Genomic DNA, 22,931 nt, shown 5'->3' on the forward strand with positions numbered 1-22,931 from the left:
AAACCTGTGCACTCTGTTGTCTTTAATCCAATACATAGAAGATATCTACAGCTCTGAGAACCATGTTTCTGTTACCTCTTGTACCTCTCCTTGCATTTTTATAAGGGAACTTGTCACTACTCCCTTCAATAAAGCCTGGGGAAAAAGGACTCCATAGGTGTACACTTTATTGTTTTATTCAAATTACTAATAATTAGTAAAGGAAGATTTCTCAGCAGTAAACTAGTTATACCAACTTAAGTCATTATATGAGAATAAATAGGACAATAAGAATAAATTATAAGAACGTAGAGCCTCTAGTTATTATAGCCTTAGACTACTGAAAAACACTAGACAGAATGAAGGAAAAGCAACTAGTCACCAATTCTTTGCTGAAACGAGTAGTATGTTAATAGTTGGATACGAGCAAACAGTAGTAGTATCTGCTGATAAACTATTTTAAAAAGGAAAAAGCTTGACTGTCTAAATGGAGAGGAACAAGCATATTCATCACAGCTCAGTCTCACAGATAGAAGGCTCACATAATTTTCTTGGTGAAGTGGTATTTCATATAATCTCAAAATAATCATTGCTTGAGACTTCTGTTGAAGTAACATCTCAATTTGTAACTAGCTAGCTTTTCCTTTACGCCCACACTATTTCAAACACATGCCCAAGGCAAGAAAAAACAAAAGGTCAGAAGAAGCAACTAAGTTGTGGTATGAAAAGAGCTCTGAATTCAAAGGATCGTGTATGACATCCAACTCGGTTACTGGAAAAAACTGTACCTCAACTAATAATCAGTACCACCTTCTGACTCTTATGGCAAAACTGTTGACGTTTCTCAGCAGGCAGAATCCAATCTGCATCTTTCACCCTCAACAAAGGTGTAGGTAATTAACATTTCCCTGTTTACAAACTTGGCGATATTTCAAAACATGAAGCTGATACTCTAAGCAGCTGTTTTTCCTTTCAGCAATGAGAACACAATACACTTCTTATTAAATATTGTGTACGAAGTAATAGTGCAACTGCGGTCAAAGGACATAGGGTTGTAGGCAGAGCCTTGTAACACTAGGGAGAAAACTCATGAAGTTTCAGATATACACATCCTCATTCAGAACTCATGTACCTGAAAACTACTCTACTTTCCTCAGATAACCTGTAAGTAGTGTAATAAAAAGTCATTAAGAGGTTAATTCTACCCATCGGTCTTGCCTAGCATGTAATTTATGCATGGTAGCTCCTAACTAATCACCATTAACCATACAAAAATAATGATTTCTTGGGAAAATAAGAAATTGCCAGTAGGATTGCATGTTCAAAATCATGATTTATTGATGTATTTTTAATCACGTAGCTCCTTGCAAAGATACACTTTATTAATTATAGAACAAGTATAGTTCTTTCCATAGCTTTCACATTTTAGTCCTCAAGTCCAGGTCAGTATTTTGAAACAAGATGATCAAAGGTAAATTATGCAAAATGGCTTAAAAAAAAGTACACTAAAAAGCTTCAGTTCTTCCAGAATCCAAGATACACACATAATAAGCAGCATTACAATGTCTGCACTACACCCCCAAGCAATATATGCAGGAGAAGCAGCATACAGCACCTGCCCCAAACCTCAAGGTACACTTCATGATTAGCAGTACACAGCACTTGAACATCTACAGCAGCCTCAAAATTTATCTTAGTACAACAAATGCTCAAAGGGTTTACAGCATCTGTAGCGAGGTTAGATGAAGGGTTATAACACATCACAGTCACGTCCAAGTGAGCCCTGCTTACCTGTGCATTCAAACCTGACCAGATGCACCAGCATTTCACCCTTGCACTGTGACACTTCCCGAGCAGGGCCACATACCTGCAAAATCATCCTACAGTACAAGGGAACAACTCACTGCCCATATCCCTCTCCCCTCCACACACATCCCGCGGAGAAGGCAGGCTCCACTGAACTTCTACCAAGACCAAATTACATTCATAACCAACTGACACCACTGCATTGGTGGGGATGTACCTCTGCAGATAAATTTTATACCTCGTGCTTGCTTTCCCTTGTCTGATTTTCTTTAAGGTTGGTGTTGACAAAATGCCAGATCTTAAAGGCAAACAAAAGAAGTTTAATTTAAAGAAAACATTTATTTGAAGTTCTTTTAAGTCACGCAGTTTAACAGATGACAACTTTCTCCCCTTCACATTTCAAGCCTTCACCAGAGACCATACACACTGTCCCATGGACAGTGAGATTTTCCTATGATTCCTTTTGAACAAATCAAATATCTAGACAGATGAAGACTCACATTTTAAGCAGACTGATTTATAAAATCTGTTTAAAAAAACCCCAAACCAACACAACAAAACAGAACTTTGTTATCAAATTCTTCTCACAAATAAAAGGTGTTTAATACTCCTAAGTTTGATCTGAAAACAAAATCCCTGCCATTCATAATCAAATAGAACAAACTGCCTTCATAAAATTACCCAGAATTTTAAAATGTTCCAAATATATACACATTTATAACTTAAGTGCTTATTAGCTACAACCTTTTACTCATGCAGAAGTTGTGAGAGGAGAAGGTGTTCCTTAGAGCGGCTTTTCTGAAAATGCAGTAAAACTCTTCACTCGTGCAAAGAACAAAGGGGTGTACATTTTGTCAATGTCGAAAGTAGTAACAGCTGTCTCACCAGTCGATCTGCAAAGAGCATTTTAGAAGTTAAATCAGACACTAGTTGCTGTTTAAGTCCCTCAATAACTCAATCGTGTTCCACAGTACAGTGTGTGCACCAAACTAGAGATGGAATGAAGTGCCTTTTGTACTGCCTTGTTCTGAAAGCATTTGAATGTTGGTTGAATCACATCATATAGAATTCACTTCTACTTTCATATCAAAGAAACCACTTTCCCTTTCCACTCTTATTATTAGCTCCAACAGTTGAAACGATGCAGGATGACACTCAAGTCATATCAATATTGAAGTAAAAAAATCCCCTTTCATTTGTTTCACTTAGAACCCTGAATTTGAATACAAAGTGACAGTAAAACTTGCATGTTTACAAAACTTTAAAGAAAAGGAACTCAAGTAGTTCTGAACATCAGTGACAAGCATACCTCCTCTTAGCTCTATTTTATACTCATCTTTATTCTAGTTTCAAAAGGGCACCACCATACTGAGAGATAGAGCCGAACCTGAGAGTACAGAAACTTCATGCTGAAAAGAATTTCTACGATATTGCCACTTCTTCATAGATTAGGTAAGACAATATTGGTTTTTGTAAAAACAATTTTTCTGTTTAAGGAAGTTACCTATACTTCCAACCACCAGTAGTTTATTTCCTAGATTTTATATTCTCACAGCTCAACAGCTGAGCTATGTCCCTATAAAAATACTGAATATAGAGATTAAGAACATTGGAAGAAGAGGCCTAAATCCACCCAACGTCAAACATCTGGAGAGTCAACTTGCCAGCAGTTCAGAGCATCAGGTGCAAGAGCAGTGGTCATGGCTCTTGCCTGGTTAGTGATAAGAACAGCTGGTCACAAGCCCATGCTCTGCACTGCTGAATTCTATAGTTTGCAAACGTTACAGTTCTCACATGATGAGTGCAGACATCTCTAGATTGCATATCCACAGTGGAAAACACACCCCTTCAGTGTGGAGCTTCAGTAGCACACACACTAAGTCATTCAACCCTGATGCAGTTCTGAAATCAACTGTGCATAAATCTTTTAAAAGGCTAAAATACTGCAGTACTACTAATTAGGAAACTTCCCATTATCATTAGACCAGGTTACTAAAATCTTGAGATTTCTTAATGTAAGAGTTCATTATGATATATTAAATCTGGACCAGTTACTGTTTCAGGACATTTTGTTAAAGCTGCTTGAGTCTCAGCATCTTTACATCTTCTCTACTTAGTACTGAACAAATTAAGATCACATGTATTTCTACACATAAGTATCCTTCTTGGCTCTTGTTCTCCATTTACTCACCTGTAGGTTATGTGACAAGAATGATGTATCCACACAAGTTTGTTGAACGTCTGGCGCCCACTGGAGCACAGCTGTAGTCCTACATGAAAACTGTGATCTGTTTCTTGTGCAGGAACCCGGCGGAAATACCTGTATTTGTGGTAGTCAACTGGTTTCTGTACAGAGAAATAAGAAGTTTCATGACCTACAAAGAACACTGTGCAACTATTTATCCTGAGGCCTAAGTAACTGCGAGGCCAGATTGTTAAACTCTCATACTTAAAACTAAGTACTGGTATTCCTTGAAAATACATAAAGTAGATGTTAATGATGGAAGAACTTTTCACAGAAAGCAATGCAAGCATGGAAGATGCCACCCGGAAAGTGCAAATTCATTGTAACACTTCTACCTCCTCACAAATTTCTCTTGACAGGCACTGTAGTAATTAGAAAATTTTGTGATGTAAATGAGTTGACCAAATCATTCAGAATTCAATTAACAAGTACTGCTTCTCTAGTTTTATTTAATGCTGTGGAACCTGACTGCACACAGTCAAACCTGATCTCAAAAAATGACCTCCTTCATCCTTCCTTTCTGTTAACAATGTTGACACCTAATAGCACAACACACGGCAATTAAGCCTAAGGGGGAAGAACCGTTGTTCAAATATGAACATGGTATCTATTTACCCGAATAGAAGATTACAGACTTGGGGAAAAAAATATGAGAGATATCACTATGCTTATTTACATTTTATTTTTAAACAATTTAAAAAATCAAAGTAATATTTAATGTTTTGGTGTAATGCAAATCTTTGGGTCCTGTAAAATATTCAGTCTGAGAAAAAACTTATTAAAAAGCCCCCTCGTTCATCTGTTTCTCCTCTACTCTATTTTTTTACCTACCTCTTCCTTTTTCTTCATTATTACAGCAAATACTTTGGTTTGATTGTCTGTTTCCTGGGAAAGGCGATAATGACCAAGCAAGATTGCATCCGTTCTGGAAGGTTAAAAGGACAATAATGTCAAGGACATAAAAATATCCCGTGTCTCAAAAGAGTGAAGTACTTATAATACAAATATCAGCAATGAAATAAAGACTGACTGCATATCGTAATTAAGGAAACTATTTCTTATTTCCATTTGGTAAAGTGCCAGGCTCATCAATGATACTAAATGATGAAAACATTTTGTGAAGTTGCTTCTGATTTTCCTAAGTGGGACAGTAAAGATAAATTAGTTGCTTCTATCTAGCCTACTGCTAAGTATTTTCAGATTTCTGGTGAACAACTCAAATCTGTTCTGAAGTTGCAAATGATTTTCTACGTTTTTATGTGCAAACATCAAGAAGCAATAACTCACTCATATCCCATCAAAATCTTCACTTCCCTTTGGTCACAGAAGTGTGAAAAAGCAGTCAGTAACAATAGAGTGTCTTTAAAAGAATTCTAAAACCACCAAGTTAATAGCATGTACGCTTCCATCTACTTCCCTTAAAAATTTAAAATCACATAACCCACAAAGGGAATCTAATGACAATATCAGGCCACTAGAAATAAAGATAGCTTTGCACAAATATCAACATTTTTTGTAGTTCTATCATGGCTAGGCTTTGCGAATGAAGATTTGGGAAGGGCTCTACCCCTACCCACGTTTGTTGCAAGCGCGTTGGTGGCTAAAAAGGCCAATACGAGATAGGCATGACTGGTTGCAAAAGGCACAGCAGAAAGACTCCTGTAGTTCGATAACACAACATAAATGACGTATTTTTACTCATTTTGCTAAGTCAGAATATGGAATCTGAGACAAAAGTAAATAGAAATTGCTAGGTAAAGCAAAACAAAAATTGTAGAGGCAAATACTTTATCTCAATAACCTTGTGTTTTTAGTCCGTAAGCGAGGAACTATAGATTGAGGATCTTCAGGAGTTGTTAGCATCATAACTTGACCATCTGGAAAGAATCTCAAATACCTGCAAAAATATAATTACACAATACAAATCTAGAAAACATATCATTTTGCTATTGGTTTTGTTTGTTTGTTTGCTTTTAAATTCACTGGATGTTACCTTAACTGGTAAGAGCACTCAAAACCACATTTCTTCACATGTAACAGAAAAAGAGATCATAGAATCATAGAATCAGCCAGGTTGGAAAAGACCTCTGAGATCATCAAGTCCAACCTGTGATCCACTACCACCGCGGTTACTAGACCATGGCACTAAGTGCCACATCAAGTCTCATCTTAAAAACCTCCAGGGACAGAGAATCCACCACCTCAGAAATCAAAAGAGAGTTTTGAAGATTAAAAGATCAAGTTATGAAGAGCTGTGAAAGAGAGGAGAAGTTCAGAAGTTTCTTCACCTCCATCAAAGCAAGGCAGCTATCCTATCATCAAAACTAACCTCAGTTAAGTTTCTCCAAAACTAACCTCAATTAAGTTTCTCCATTCCTAGCATCAACTGAGACCAATGCAACACAATCCTAGTTACGGTATCAGTACAGAATGGACAATGTCATATGGACTTTTTCAGGTTCTGTGATCTGATCAGTTTTTACACTACTCAGATACTGTGCTGATGTTTGTGAGACTGTAGCAACTGCTATGAGATTCAATGATTTCTATGAACAGTTTCCAGCCTGAACTGTGTCATGTATTACATCAGAAATGTAAAGCAGAAGTGGTTTGGGGAAAGAAATCTATAGCAGAGTACTACTGTTGTCACTGTTTAAGTTTTATCCACATGACATGGGATAACTGAGGATGAAATGTGTTTCTAAGCTCATTTCTACTTCTGTAATTTCTATTCTAATACTAAATCCTATTTCTTAAAACCTATTGTCAAAAAATATACACAGCTTTACACACTGTAGCAGTTCCATTCAGTTTTACAGAATTATTAGTGTCTGTGATATCAAGGCCTGGATATAAAGAACTTAAGAGAGAAACATTTCACTCACTCATTGTACAACAGCTCTACCTGTAATATTCCACTTGGTGCCATGCTCTATAGAAACCATCAAGAGATTGTTCTCCTTGACGTATGTATTTTGTCTTGCTGACATAGACACCTAGAGAAAAGGAAGATATAAGTATGTGAACAAAAATTAAGAACATAGAATATTTAAGATAAAATACCAATAATCTAAAATTTTTGAGTATACTTTTGTTACTTAAATACATGAAAGTTCTTGTTATCATCCATCGCACCTTTCCTTTCTCTTTGCAGATATTCTACAAATTCAAATGCATAAATAAATTCAACTTAGGTCTAACAACGTCATAAGCATCAAACTGATGCCTTAAGGTCCATCTGGTTTTTGATTTTTCTAATTTTTATAAGTTTTACAAGTAGTTATATAGAAGTAGATTTAGAAGCAGCAGCATTTATTCCCTTACCCTTAGCATAGAAACTACACACATTCTCCAACCCTTTTACCCCAGTTCCCCATATCAATATCCCCTGAATTCCATCAGAAATGTTTAGTCACTTATCAAGGTAGGCCTATTCTGTTTAGAGAACACTTGTACTTTGGCCTAAATCACAAAAGTACAGTCAAAAACTGGGTGAACGTGTGCCCTTTGTGCTCTGAAGAAGATGAGGACTGATGAAGAGGTGGTCTCAAAAAGACCCCAGCCCCAATTCCCAAAGGGGTGGATCAGGGCAAAGGCCGGGGGGTGGATAAAATCAATGACTGGATGGAGAGTCTTATAAAATTGTAACATCTGAGACAGAGGGGGCGCGCGTCTTGTAACCAAATTAAATCCTTTTCTTATCTCATCTCCAATTAAATTGCTCTGGAGGTTTTTTTTTCCTCAGCTCCTTTAGGCATCAAAACTCATCTAATTGCTTCTGTCACAGTTACATACACAGTTACAACTATTTCCAAAAGTACAGCTTACCATCAAATCGAACACGAGGCCTCTCCAAAAACATTTCCCTCCAGGAGGCATATGGAACAAGTTTATTGCAGCTCCTGCCCCATATTTTCAAACAGACTTGATGCCAGATTTCAGGATCTCTAGTGAAAATGAGAAAAATACAAACCCCATAACTTCCCTATAAATCTTGTTTAGCTTTCATATATCAAAGTAACACACTCTATAATTTAGTTTGGATGCAACTGAAAGAAACTTTCTTCAACAAGAATAGCTCATAATTTAAAATCATTGACTAATTTACTTAATCCTGGAGTATTTGAAAGCCATTTCCTCTTTCCAGTGAAATTCAAGAACACAATGCCATTTTCAGCCAAGTGCAGAACCACAATATTGCAGCAGCCTGGCACTTCCCTGTGTGGCCATATGAGGATGACAACACAACAGACCATACTTTGGAGACCTGCAACTCTAACGTACAAACAAGGTAGAGCAAGTAAGACTTTCTGCTGCATTTTTTATTTGCAGTGAAGTCATCTATCTAACATACTATTTAGTGGTGTATTCAAAAGCTGATTAGCACTGTGAGGAGTATAACATGAAAATGTGCATGGGAAGGAAAAGCAGGACATACTTGGCGCAAGGAGAAGCTTCACTCTAGATACATTATCTGCAATACCTGGCACAAATGTAAAATCCACGACAAACAAGAGATAATTGCTCCAATGATCTTAGATCCAGGTCACTTGAAACCACCCATCGGAAAATGTACATAAGTACTTCCAAAGGCAAGGCTGCAAAGAGAAAAGGAATCCTTGTTAGACGGCAACCTGTACATCAATAAGTTATCTGTAATTCCAGGTTTGGCTTTTACTTTCCATAAAAAAATCCTAATTTTTCACATCGTAGCCAGATGCCACAGAACAAAAAAAAATATCTTTAGTCACTTTACATTAGAAAGAAGTCACACAACAAAGGAACAAAAATCAAGAACTGAAACTGCATTACGGTAAGATGATTCGATAAAACATTGGTATGGACTACAAATATCCACACCTTTGATTATCTGTCTTAGCATCCATGTTTCTAAGTTTCTAGTAAACTAGAGGTTGTTAAGACACTTTGCATCAGATACTGAGCACATCCTAAGGGAAAAATATTATAGTTTTTCTGGTGAAGAATGTGACCTTGGTCCTAAGCTTTACTTGTAGAAAGAAAAAAAAAAAGCTATAAAAAATTGTCCAGGGAGGGGAAGTAAATATATTCAGCATGTCAGTTACATAGCAGAGGTCTGATCCTGTCCTGTCAATAAAAATATGGAACACAGGATATCAATTCAGCCAAATACATTGCTTTGTACTGCCTAATTTTTCCTTGGGCTGCTGAGGTCTGTGACTATTGTACTACTGTGATGTCCATGAACACCTTGCTTCATTTTATTTTCTTTCCTTAACCAGAACAGAGGAGATTAGACCAAGATTTCCAAGAGCAACTGACAATTCAGGATGCAAAATACACATGCTTTAGAGGCATCTGTTTTTAAGAGAGTTCATAGCTTATATACACTCTCTACAATTTAGATCTCATAAGGAAATCTCAGGATAACTGTCCTAGAACTGGAGCACTGAAAATCATTAACCTTCAAAAGACTTTCTAGTTTTTTTATATAGTCTTGCTGAACTTGAAAACATATTTGTTGCAAAAATCTACAGAATCAGATAAAAAGAGGAAATGCAAAGATGCATATTCTTCACAGAACAATTGTCTCTTACTTAAAAATTGTAATAAATATTTGCAAACCAAACAAAAAAAACTGGAAAGAAAACTGGAATTTGCTTACTTCAGCAAGACTGTTCCTACCAGTTGCTACATTACAGTATGACTCTGATCCTGAACCTTCTACTCAGTAGTACTACTACATGGAAAAATATCTGTTTAGCTAGTTGATGATCTTTTTTTCCTTTATATCCAACTATAAAATTAAAAAAAGAGATACTGTGTGAATTTCTTTAAAGGTGACTTTTGAATGAAGAAGACATACGTTTTAATAGAGTGAAACATCTCTATAAATTCCGCCTCTGAACTCTAACAGTGTATTTTAAATCATACCTGAGATATGGGTCTGGCTGACATCAACCTCAGGCTGACAAAGTTTGACTGAAGATTCCTGAAGAGTTAACTGCTGCTGGAAATCCGACAGAAGATCAGCCATTTTGTCATCCTCTTTGTTATCCTCAATACTAGAAAAGGGGGAATGCCAATACTGTGATATTGGACAAAATACACCAACAGATGTCCTCATCTTGGCATCAATCCATTGCCTTACCCTCATTCAATAGAGTTGTTTCCTGTATGTTTTTAAAGCAATCTCATCTCATTTCATCATATGATAAAACAACTACTGCAATATTATCAAATTCATTTATACTTTGCTGGAATCCCTCTGACAATAACAACTGGGTTTTTTTCATTTAATTCCCATCCCAATTTCTTTCTGGATTCGAGAGTTCACGGTTCACTTTTTTTGTTGGTGTCATTGAAGAATTTCTTGACCCCATGAAAAGACAAATGTCATTTTCACTTTGTCTAAGATATGGCATATGCAGGAGATAAAGTGTCATTAATGAAAAGCTCTATTTTGTAATCCTTGTCACAATGTCAGATATTGAAAACAATTCAGGATTATTTTTTACTCTTGCATTATTCACTGAAGAGTGATCTTCAGTGGGTTTATTGAACAATAATGAAGGAAAACTACATTTTTACCTATTCTGTAAACAGGCAGACATAATAAATTACAGGAGCCAGAATGAGATAGCAGAACAGAAACAATAAGCTTGCTACTCATCAGTAAACCTGAAGGACTACTAAGTGATAAAAGAACGTTACCACATTAAAAAAAAAAATCTACATTTAAGTTGTATGTCACAATATCCTTTAATAGCTGCGTCCTTGCTTGTACCAAATAACTGCAAACTACACAAACTCCTTGACCTCATCACAAAATACTTACTTTCCCCTGACTTGGTGCACATGCTAGTTAAGAGATCTTCCAGTCACTTTTAAATACTATTCAATTCTACTTTAAACAAGCTTAACAGAATGAGCAAGGAACTAGCAGACCTATCAATGGGTTTTAAAGTATCACAGAGAACACAATTATGTTTGGGTCTATCATAACTAAGGCTACAGCAAGATGTTGCACTGAACATACCTTCCTTTATTTTGATGAATATGATGGTCAGTCCCAGTACGTACAAGCTCCACTGTAGATTGTTTTTTCAAATGTAATTGTGTAATGTTTTTTCTCATCAGGTTCATATGAAACACCTACAACAGTCCTTCAGAAAGCCAAACCACCACAGCTAGAATCTCTTGAAAAAACACATCTTCTCTACAAATACTGCTTTTAAACAACAATTGAGAGTACTGGTTGGTTTTCCCTTGCTGTCACGTAGTGCTGGAAACAATTCAGCAACATTTAAAAAACTGAATAAAAATTCATAGCATCATTTAGGTTGGAAAGGACCTCTAAGATCACTGAGTCCAATCATTAAGCCTGCACTGCCAAGTCCAGCATTAAACCATGGCCCTAAGTGCCACATCTACACATCTTTTAAATACCTTCAGGGACGGTGACTCAAACAGTTCCCTGAGCAGCCTGTTCCGGTGTTTGAAAACCCTTTCTGTGAAGACACAGAATTTCCCTAACATCCAATCTAAACCTCCCCTGGTACACCCTGAAGCCATTTCTTCCTGTCCTATTGCTTATTATTTGAGAGAAGAGACCAACCTCCACCTTGCTACAACCTCCTTTCAGGTAAAGAGCAATAAGGTCTCCCTTGAGCCTCCTTTTCTCCAGCTCCCTCAGCCACACCTCACAAGACTTGTGCTCCAGACCCTTCACCAGTCTCACTGCCCTTCTCTGGACACGCTCCAGCGCCTCACTGTCTTTCTTGTAGTGAGGGGCCCAGAACTCGACAAAGTACTCAAGGTGTGGCCTCACCAGTGCAAAGTACAGAGGGATGATCACTGCCCTGGTCCTGCTGGTCACACTATTTTTGATACAGGCCAGGATGCCATTGGCCTTCCTGGCCACCTGGACACAGTGCTGGCTCACGTTCAGATGGCTGTCCATCAGCACCCCCAGGTCCTCTTCCGCCAGGCAGCTTTCCAGCCACCCTGCCCCCAGCCTGTAGTGCTGCCCAGGGTTGTTATGATCCAAGTGCAGGACCCGGCACTTCACCTTGTTGAACCTCATACAACTGGCCTCAGCCCACTGATCCAGACTGTCCAGCTCCCTCTGTAGATCCAGCTCCCTCTGTAGATCCCTCCTACCCTCCAGCAGATCAAGACTCCTTCCCACTTTGGTGTGACAGAGTCTTAATAGAGCAGAGAATAGAGCATTTTCTGAAGTAAGAAAATAATCCTAAGAAAACCAAGATTTTTACATTACTGTAGCGTATCATCCAGTAGTTTGCCTAGCACACAAATGCACAGCAAGGATTTCATGCCAGCAGCCCATTCAGAAACTAAAGTAAGAGATGTAAATAAAGCACTTGGCTCATCTTCCACTCTTTTGTATTGAGTCAACTGCTGCACTGGAGCTGTATTGCCCTGGGGCAACAAGACTGAACTAGTAATATCACAGGGATATGGTTGTACTTTCCTTTTTTATTCTCCATTTTAAAACTCTTGATTTCTTGTAGCTATCAGCAGTATCCATGGTTGTTGAGAGAGCAGTGAATTGGGAAGCTCTGTTCCATAAGCTTGTCTTCACTAGGTTATGTGAGCTATAACAGGGGTTTTGGTGCTAACCTGAATTCTGCCCGCAAAACACAAGTCTTGGACTCAATTTAGGCCAACTTTAAGACACTGTACATCCAGTGTATTGAGGCTAGGGGTATTCTGATTCCTGTAATGGTGAAAGACTAGACTCCCTAGATTATTGTCTTTGAGCTTCTAAATGTATTGCTTTACTTATTGAAAATGCTCTCATTTAGTTAAGTCAGCACAAGAACAGTGAATAATTCCCTTGTTTTATTAAGATGCTTACTCCACAGTACGAAGCTTTCACTGATTAATCTTTTTGCCATCTACAACTCTGTAGATGATCCTAAATCTGAAAATCAAAAATCAAAATAAAGTGATTGATTTTTTTTCCTTTTATAAGTAACAAAATAACTATTTGTAATCCTTTCACCTGAAATTAACTAGTTCCAAACAAGCCCATTACTGTCTTTGAAGGACAATGTAGAAAAGTCTTCCTTGGACTAATGCATCTGTTAACTTTCTGTGAAGCAGTCCATTCAACTGAGAGGAGGTACGTTTTCCACATATTAAGAGGCTTAAAACTGCATATCAGAGTAGATTACTGATATGCTTCAGAAACAAAGTATCATGTTTCAATACTCCTATGCACTTGATTATTAAATTTTGATACTTACCACCTCTTTCCAACTCCATCACCATCTGGGGACCGTGTATAGGTGATCTTAAACTCTATATCAGGTACAAGCTGCATGGCTAGACGATAAAACTTGATGGCTGGAAATAAAGGTTTGATGTTTAAACATATCTGATGCCCATATTAGCTTATCAGAAGATTGTTTTCAGAGAGATGGCTTCAGCTAAAAGCACTAAAAAGGTGGAAAATGCCTTTGTCTGAGAAATCTTAGTCTAAACTGTTTAGGTTTAAATTAAATACAGAAGAGAGAAACATTAAGCACCTATTTTCAAAACTAAAAATGTCATATACTTTTTCAGAATAAACAGCTATCTCAGGTGTGCTTCAGCTTTTACAAATTTACTTTACTACAAATTCAACTATGGAGTACAAAATTTTACATTAAAATGTTACAAAGTCCTGATGTTGTTTGTTGCCCAGCACTGACAAAGCTTTCTCAACATACCATAAAGATTTTAGGCAGTATATTTGTAAGTAACCATGAGGAACATGAAAGAGAAAAATTATGCAGGTACATGATGTTCCCGGTATAGTACAGGTATTCAGACATATACAGCATTACATACATGAGAAAGATCAATAAAATATTGTTGTAATTTTAAAACTTCAACAACTAATGCAAAACAAGTCAACTTCCCTATGGCAAACCCCTTGGAACTAAAGAAGGCACAGAAGCAAGCCACTGAAAATGCTGAGGGTGAGGAAAGCAGCCTTGCCACACGACTATGGGGTGTGAAGGAGAAACTGACAGGTTGGGTTTTGCACACTATTCCTGCACACAGAGAAAGGAATTCTGTCTTTAACATTCCAAAGATCCTACAAAACTGAGTAGAGAAAGAGGTTCAGGAAAATCACCCTGTGGTAACAAACTTATTTAAGCTGCAGTACGTCTTTCTTCTGAGTCAACTCTGTGAATCCTTCTTAATTTGAATGAATTTGCTGCACACACATTCAATCTGTTTTAATACCAGTATTAAGATCGTGTATTTATATGTCTCTTTGTATTCCCACATTGTGATACCAAGATCAGATGGCAATTCTTCCACAGTTTTGACTCTTAAAAACCAAAACTCAAATAAAGTATCAGCGAGTGTGAAGCTCAAAATTTGTCTAAGGAGTCTAAGAAACCTGAGTTTGGGGCTAGTAAGTGTTCCTATTTCCTTGAGTTCATGTCAAGGAAAGTTGAGACCAGTGACTGACAAGTAGTATCCTTTGGCTGCTGAGGATGAGGAATACCAGCAGCCAGCTAAAGAGAGATCAGTCTCAACTTTAGCATTTAATCTTGCAGACAAGACCTGGACTGTACTTAAGCAAGAATAAGCTGCTGCACATAACTGTCTCACAAATGTCAGTTATCAGCAGATTTCAGAAGTGGGCTGAAATGCAGCTAGGATTCTGGTGACCTGGGCCAGGTCAGCAAATAAAAGTCTGGTCTGAAAACAGATGTCCCAACACGTGCTCGGTAATATATCTGTGTCTGGCATAGGACCATGTCTCTAAGGTCTCATGTAGACATATGTGTAGAAACAGTTCAGTTTAGCTTCTTTAAATCTCAAATCTAATTCAATTGAGAAAGATGGATTCATACTCATGCAATCCAGATGCCTGGAACACCTTGGAACTCAAACAAAAAAAACCCCCATGAAATAAAACGAACCAACCAACCAAACCAAAAAACCATCATATCCTCCTCAAAAAAACCCCATAAATAACCCCACAACCAAACAACAAAGAATTCCATGGATTAAGTAGTTCTGTTCACAGTGGAATACAAAAGCTGTGAACTTATAGTATAGTAAATTTGCTTTGATTAATTATTACGCTAATTTTACCTTACAGAAGTCACATAAAGAAGCACTCTATACGAAGAAGCAATCCAGGGCTTCATTAAATTGCAAGATTTCAAGATACTGTTGTTTTGTCTGAAAGCTAGAAATTCTTTCCTTGATTTCACTTTAGCTTCACCTCAACTTTAGAACTGTGATATGATGGTTCCTTTTAAAGCATGTTTGTTTGTTTATCTGAATAACTGAGCTCTCATACTGCTATTAGCCTGTAGTTTAAATTCACTGGCATCACGCAGATTTGCACATAAATCAGAGGGTGTTAGATTCCTCTATAACAAGGGTGTTCATTGTAAACTTCTGTGTTACCTTCGTAAAGAGCCCCATTTCGTTCTTCTTCCACTGCCTTCAGGAAAAGTTCTTTTGCCTGCACAATAAATTACACAGAACATTTCTTAAATTCCTTATAAATACAAGTGCAATGTCCCTTGACTTAGAATTATTTTTGATCTTACCTCCTGTACCCTATGAAGGAGATAATAAAATAATTCCATAAGAAGACATATTCACATGCTATAAGCCATAACTGAAATTCACAATCAACAAACTATCCATATTCCAGCTGCTCATCCCTTACCTGCAGTCTTTCAGAAAGTAGACTGTTAAGGTGACACAAACCCAAATATAAAACCGAGAAAAAACAGTGTAGGATTATGGAAGACATTTGTATGGAGGCAACAGGGTAATGACCTCTGTTGTTCCACTAGGTTTAATGCAGCATTAGCTTTTAGGATAGTTACACTGCAACACTTACACACAAATAAAATCTCAGAATTATACATCTATTTTTCTGTACCTTTTCCTCTTTTGCTATCTCCTGTTTCCCTCTGGCATCTACAGACTTTACTCCAGGTCCTCTTGAAGATGCTCTGCATGGCAGAGGTTCCAACCCACTAGAACTCACACCTGGGGCAAGCTCAAACATCCACTGAGCTCTGAACATCTGGAGCTCTGCCTAAAAAACATGATTAACTATGACTTAGTATCACATATTCAGACAGTATATATTCTGAAGAGGAATTATAAAGTACAAACACAAAAAAGAATTTCAAAATTATGCTTTACATTTCCAAGTCTTAGATGGCTTCAGTCAATTCTAACAAAGAGTTAGCAATTGTTTCACAGTAAATTAAAACAAGTGCACAAGTACTTGTTCAGTCTCATTCAATAACACAAGTGCTTTTTTCTGGACTGTTCACCTCAGAAGAAAAGCAATGGTATTTCAAGAAGTGGTTGTTAGTACTATTATTACGACCTTAGATTCTATAGAAAAGTGTTCTTTCTAGGCACGGTATTTGTTCTTGTTTGTGCAGAATTATCTTAAGTAAGAAATCAATTAGCTCTTGAAACTAAAATGTGGAAAACCCGATTTTCTGTATACAAGCATACTAAGCTTAATAATTAAGGCAGTCATTTATACAGTATACAGATAAGACCTTACTCCTTTCTCTTTTAAAAAGGACTATACTTTGAGGAAAAAAAAGACAAGTTATAATTCTTGTTGTGCACTTTTTTTAGTATCTTTTAAGTTACATTTTATATATCTCCTACAATCATCACGACTTCTGTGGAGCAACTACACAGAAATCTAGTATTGTAAGAGAATGCACTTTTCTATTAGACTGCTTTTATCAGCTTTCTGGGCCAGGAGAGAGTGACAAACTGGAATTTCATCCATACACAAACTGCTGTCCAATTTCTATAGTTCTTCAAAGAAATTCCCAATCTGTCACAAACTTTCTTTTCATCCACACGGATAACTGAAGACTGAACTTGACGCTTGGAACGCAATGCAAAATTTATCTATCTCACTTTTGGAGGGACAGACAGATTAAGTATTTTTCAGATCAACAAATTTGTGGTATAAATGAGGATAAGTGATGAAGTAACAGCAGTACTATGTTTGTAAAAAACATTAGCATGAGAGACATACCTGAAGATTTGCTTCACCAGATCTGTCATTGTCATCGGTTCTCACCAAATCAGTGTGACAATCTTCTTCAGCTTCTGCCTAGTAGAGAGCAGTCAAATGTGATTATAGAATCTGCATAAGTCCCTACAGCACATTCACAAAGCCCAACTGTCATGGTCACACGTTAAAAACAAAAAATTAGCATACTCCCCTTTTGATGGTAAAACTTGATTTTAAAACTACTAGTATTGATTGTACTTCCCTATTAATTCCATTAAGGTAAGGTTTGCATTTTAAACACCTTAATCCAACACAGATTACTCATGTATCACTTGAAGGCTTCCATGCATCAGTACACTGGCATCATACCTGAATAAATACAGTCAGTGTCTATGTCAAAGCATAGAACCAAAGCTTCAGTATTAAACAGTAGGTGCTTCATACAAGAAATTAAAATTTAATCACTATCTTCTCACTTTAAAGAAAAGCGGTAGTTTTGATTTGTTTAATATTTACAAAAACACAAAAGACCAGTGCTTTGAGTAACAACAGATACTTCATGAAAACTATGGGACAATATGGGCAATCTCAAAATACACACATGAAACTAAACAAGAAAGGTACTGGAAAATAAAATAAAAAACTAGCGTGAGAGCTTGGCAGCTGGTTTTATTTACACTTCTGCTGTGAGACAGGTTAAACAAATAAGACCTTAAATAAGACCTTTGACTGAACAGGGCTCTACATAGGGAGTTAAGACAATTAGTTTAAGAGGAAAACTTAAAAGATGCAAATGAATTCTCATTACACTAAGATTTATGTAATATTTACTAAAACAAAGGAAAACTAATTCTGGGTATCAGTGACAAGCCACTACAATGACAACAGCAGCAAAACGTCAGTAAGGAAAAAAAAAAACAAAAAACTCAACTAACTAAGACATTTGTTTAAGGTTCTTCCTGCAGCTGAAGCAAAGCAGTTTTTCTACCATTCTGCACTCAAATTCACATCTATAGTTCTGGAAGTACATAATGCAAAGTGAGATTACAAGAAGGCAAATCTGACATTATCACAACTACTTACAGAAGTTTTATTTCCCACTTCTTTCTATTGTAGATAGTGCTCAGACTTCAAAGTGACATTCTGTCAGTGAGATTCTACTGAGCTCTCAAAAAGAAATCTCTATCTCCTGCACAATCAAAGTGCAGAAATCAAAGCATTCTTGTATTCTGAAAATTTATAAAATTTTTTATACCATCTAGAAGTTTTGATCAAACTACAGGATATTGGCAAACTTGATGGGAAGGCAACATTTAATCTCTTTGTCTTGGTGACAAGCACCTCCCTAAAGCTCAGGTGTACCATTGCCTTCAGTTTCCCTAACAACCACAAACTTACTGGCTTCTCATCTGTAAAACTAACTGATGTCTCAGTTAATTTATCGTTTACAATTGATAATGCAGACAGGGTTGGTCGGTTAAACAGACATTGTATCTGTTTCTACATTCTCACTCTAAGGCTGTACATTTTTAATTTCCCAGTAGAGAAAACAAGTGAGCCAGAACACTCCAAAGCACTAGCAGCATTAAATCTGAGCAAGGAGTAAATAACTTGCAATTTTCATGGGCTTTGATTCCAGAATTGAATTGCAGGCAGTTAATGTCCTACGAGTTACAGCAGTCCTACCACATTATTTTAGCATCCAGGAAATCCGTCTATGTTGGGCAAGCAGAGATAGCCCAGGGATGAGCTAACACTGAAACGGATGTCTGTAAGTACGTTACCAGGGCACTGGGCTGACAGAAATAAGGCCTGATTCTGCCTCCGCAGAGTGCAAGGCTTCTGGTTTGCAGCTGAATTATGTTCAATCAGCTTTCAAGTCTGGGCAGAATAAGCCTGGTTTTATCTGCAAAATGCAGAAACTAGCAATTTCCAAACTAAATCAACACGCTATCTGCTTATGCATAAAGGCACGCCCACTAAAACCTTTAACTCATGGAGTCTGTAAACAAAGTAATTTCAGAGTAACAGTTAAAATTACTTAAGAAGTTTACCTCATGTTCATACATTTCACTATGAAATCTGTTAAACTCTTGATTTTCCTCCCATTATCTCTGTTCAACTGCCCTACTTCTTCACATCTGACTCACAGTCAGATGTGGTTCTGGACCAACTGCATCCAAAATGTCATTTGATGCTCTTTAAAACCTAAACCTCAATTCAAACAAAAATTCTATGAAGACCTAGCCTACAGTCTAAAAGCTGTCAAAAAACATCATGAAGTTGATTACAACTAAAGCTTTTACTTTTGTCATTACCTCCTCTATATTGCATTCATGTGTGATTTCACTGAAGTCTCCCATATCAAAGGTCTGTCTTCTCTCAGCAGCAGCAGCCTAAGTGGCCACCCCTCTAAATTTACCAGTAAAGCAATTAATTCACATTGCTACTGCACACTTAACTGGACTGTAAATCTGATCTCTATTAACAACCCTTCCACTATTTATTTGATCCACTGAAACCCTAACGTTTTGCTAGGACAAGCTGAAGCAAGGACCTTCAGTAGGAGGCAGATCATGAGATCAACACCTAAAGCACATTGTAATGCATAAAAATTGGCTCCTTGTCCCTACTCTGACAATACTTAAGTTGTAGTTATAGTTTCTAAAACTCACAGAACACTGTACTGTAACTGTTACTTAGTAGATTAATCCAGACTGTTCATCTTTCTGCTGCTGACCTCACTCCTGCTACAAGTCAGCTGTTACACGAAACAGTGACTTTATCCTGATAGAAAGCAAGACATAATTGAGTGTACTGATCAGCTTGACTAATTTTCCATTAGAAAAGTGGTAGCCTGTCAAGCCACCAAAAGGTCAACATGTCAAAAGTAAACACCTGAACTAAGACTGCGACCTGTAAAAAAAGAAGTCAGCTGAGTAGATTCGATACTGATTTGCTTGCAAAGCTTTAGAAATCATTTACCAAATGCAAAACTAGTTTATCTGCACAGTTTAGTTTTGTTTTGCAATCAGTAATTGCATGCTGATTTCCTCAGAGTACAACAATCGCTTACTAAACTATCTGTCATGTCAGGTCCTTTAATAGTTCTGATCTCTGTTTTAGCAAAATAAAAAAAGCCAAGATCAGAAACAGTTTGAAGCTGAGTGTCACCAGCTGAACAGGGCTATGTGTAAACTGAACAGAACTCAGGGAGGAGCAGGTACGACAAAGTGACCATCAGCTAACATTCTGCTTGGTTTTATAAAAAAAATGAGAAAGAGGCTCCATTTTTCTGTCAACGTGTTAGAAGCAACACTGTGTTTAAAAATAAGAGTTTTAATCGTAGTGGTGAGCCGTTTTAAGTGCCCCTGTGTGATATAAATAGTTTAACTTTAAATAATCGAGTTCTCATCATGGATACTTGAATCCATATTGAGATGCAGTCTAGAAAGCAATACTGAACCAAGCAATATTTCTGATACGTTAAACGACAAACTTAGATAACTGGAGTGCCTGGCCGACAGAGCCCTTTAAATTACAGAGTGACTATGTGCCACCAGATTTTTGAGAGGAGGAAAAGGTAGGGCACGCTTTCTGTAATGACACAGTGATTTGTTGGGTGTTCCTAGGGGAGAGTTCTGTCGCTCTCGAACCGAGCAGCCCCACTCATCAGCCCAGTATCCTCTGCAGGAGGCGACCGTGTCTCCCTGTGGCGGGGTGGGATCACGGCACGCTTCCCACAGGCATCATTCGGTGCCCGCGGGCGGGCAGGGCAGGGCAGGGCTGCCTGGCAGCGGCTCGTCCCAGGGGGCCGATCCTGGGCACACCCTCCGAGTCCCGGTCCCGCCCGGCCGCCCCTGTACGGCGGCCGAGCCCCCGCCGCCCGGGCCCGCTCACCATGCTGCCGACGCTCGGGCGGCGCTGTCCCGTCCCGGGGGCCCTGCCCCCCCGCTCGGTCCGTGTGTCCTCCCTGCCCGCGGGGGGCCCTTAGCAGAGTTCTCGGTCGGAGAAGCGCACCACGCAGCGGGAGTCCCTGCGGGCCCTGCGGACGGCAGCCATCTTCCCGGCGAGCAGGGCCGGCGGCGGGAGCGGCGGGACACGGCCCGGGCGAACCCGCCAGGTCAGAGCGCCGCCTCCCGCGCGGGCCGCTACGACACGGCACAACGAGGACTCCCCGCCCCAGCGCGCACCGCGGCCCGCACCGCCTCTGCTGCCCGCGGCGGGGCGCGCACGGCCTGCTGGGGAACGTAGTCCGCGACACGGGGGTCGGCACCCCGGGGGAAGGACGGCGGAGCAGAGTCTGCCGGGAGCTGTAGTCCCGCGGGCGGCGATCCCGGCAGGCGGAATCCCAGGGGCGGGAGCCGAGGGAAGGCGGTGATGTCTGGGAACCGCGATTTCCGCTGTGACCGCGGTCAGGCCAGGGCCCTGTCACAGGCGGATTACCGACGGGGTAACGAGCGAGCGCTCAGTGCCGCCGTGGAGAAAACAGTGGTGCCGAGGCCTTTCAATCTCGTGGCCCCTGCCCTTTGCCCGTCCAGCTCTGTGAGCACAGTTACCACCTGCTGTCAGCACACGCCTCGTCAGGTTTTCTAAAATAGGACTAAACCTATTTTTCTTAAAGCGTATTTTTCTTAAAGTCTTTTTGTTCTAGAAGAAAACCATGTGTATGAGTCTTTATGTAGGACCTGTGAACCTCTGTGCTTATCAGCTGCCCTGAGTGTTTTCAGGAGGAGGAGGTAGAAGTGTGTTCTGGAGGGGCAGGTGAGCACTCGGTTCTTTCGGGCAGCGGGAGTAGGGAATGGGGATGCAAGGGCTTTGGGAGCTGGCACCAGCAGTGGGTTTCAGATCCAGGTGCCTGTAGAGCTGCTCTGCGGAGAAGAGAGTGTGAGGGCCAGGGGAGCTGCCTGACAGACCAGTGCCGATCCCTAGCTGCACGGCCGGGGGTGGTGGGGAGCTGGGGGCACTGGGTGCTACTGTCACGATGGCAGGCCCTGTGTGAACAGATGACATGGCACAGCAACACCACTTGAGGTTTTGAGATGAGGTGATCAAGGCTACAACTGGTTATCATTAGCGCTGCTGCTTGTTTGAGGTTGTAGTCAAAGCTGCTTTTCTCCTGCCTTGCTGTGCCTCTTCTTAGATATTAAGTATTAGATATTAGAAAAAAATCCTTTACTGTGAGGGTGGTGAGGCACAGAGAAGCTGTGGATGCTCCATCCCTGGAAGTGTTCAAGGCCAGGTTGTATGTGGGTCTGAGCAACCTGGTCTAGTGGAAGGTGTCCCCTGCAGGCAGGTTGGAAAGAGATTATCTTTAAGGTCCTTTCCAACCCAAATCATTCTTTTGGGAATGAAGAAACCCTGCCTCTAAAAACAGAAAAATAGTGTCCTACAGCTGTCACTGGTTGGATGCTAATACATGGTTGTGCACGTGGGATGTAACAGAGGTGGCTTAAAACAGAAATCTCTTGTGAGTAAGTGTACACTGGTCCTCCAGGCTTCTCTGGGAGTCATGCCTGTCTGTAGGAGAGACTTTAACTCTCTTTCTTATTGTTTATTCATGTAAATGTAAAGACTAGCCTCTGATTAGATGGAGAGGTTAGGGGGGCAGCATCCAGAGCTTTGTTTTTCCCCACATCTTTTTTAACAAATTGTCAAATGCTGTGCTCCTGAATTACAGTGCCAGCTCACCCTGTCTTTGGAAACCCTGGGAAAGAACTTTATGCTTTACTTGTAAAAACTAAATGATGAAGTGTAAAAAGAAGATAAGACTTGCTGAATCACTATTACAGTCAGTTCTGATAACCAAGTACTTGAGGCCAGTTTTTTATTCCTTGTTTCCCTTTTTCTGCCCCCCTTCCACTCTGTCTTAGG

At 39.2% G+C, this 22,931-nt stretch overlaps 1 protein-coding gene across 1 annotated transcript; it reads right to left on the reverse strand.

Annotated features, from left to right (window-relative positions):
- Positions 1–1,292: 1,292 nt before the first annotated feature.
- FBXO9 (F-box protein 9) lies at positions 1,293–21,295 on the reverse strand. The gene is made up of 13 exons (XM_064650353.1): positions 20,958–21,295; positions 17,079–17,156; positions 15,942–16,100; positions 15,455–15,512; positions 13,282–13,381; positions 9,944–10,074; positions 8,514–8,628; positions 7,859–7,977; positions 6,936–7,026; positions 5,832–5,927; positions 4,862–4,955; positions 3,977–4,131; positions 1,293–2,678 (listed from the first exon to the last, which is right to left on the reverse strand). Exons 1-13 carry the CDS (start codon positions 20,958–20,960, stop codon positions 2,570–2,572), a joined length of 1,308 nt encoding a protein of 435 aa, XP_064506423.1. The 5' UTR covers positions 20,961–21,295; the 3' UTR covers positions 1,293–2,569.
- Between the last annotated feature and the right edge of the window lie 1,636 nt (positions 21,296–22,931).

This window comes from Pseudopipra pipra, chromosome 3, assembly GCF_036250125.1.
Source record: "Pseudopipra pipra isolate bDixPip1 chromosome 3, bDixPip1.hap1, whole genome shotgun sequence".
NCBI lineage: Eukaryota > Metazoa > Chordata > Aves > Passeriformes > Pipridae > Pseudopipra > Pseudopipra pipra.

Excerpts from the sequence above, each read along its gene's own strand:
- FBXO9 (XM_064650353.1), bottom strand. Across the intron at positions 10,075-13,281 it reads GATGGAGTTGGAAAGAGGTG|TATTGAGGATAACAAAGAGG; the intron begins GTAAGTATCAAA and ends CCCCTTTTCTAG. Across the intron at positions 7,027-7,858 it reads GCCTCGTGTTCGATTTGATG|GTGTCTATGTCAGCAAGACA; the intron begins GTAAGCTGTACT and ends CCTTTTCTCTAG.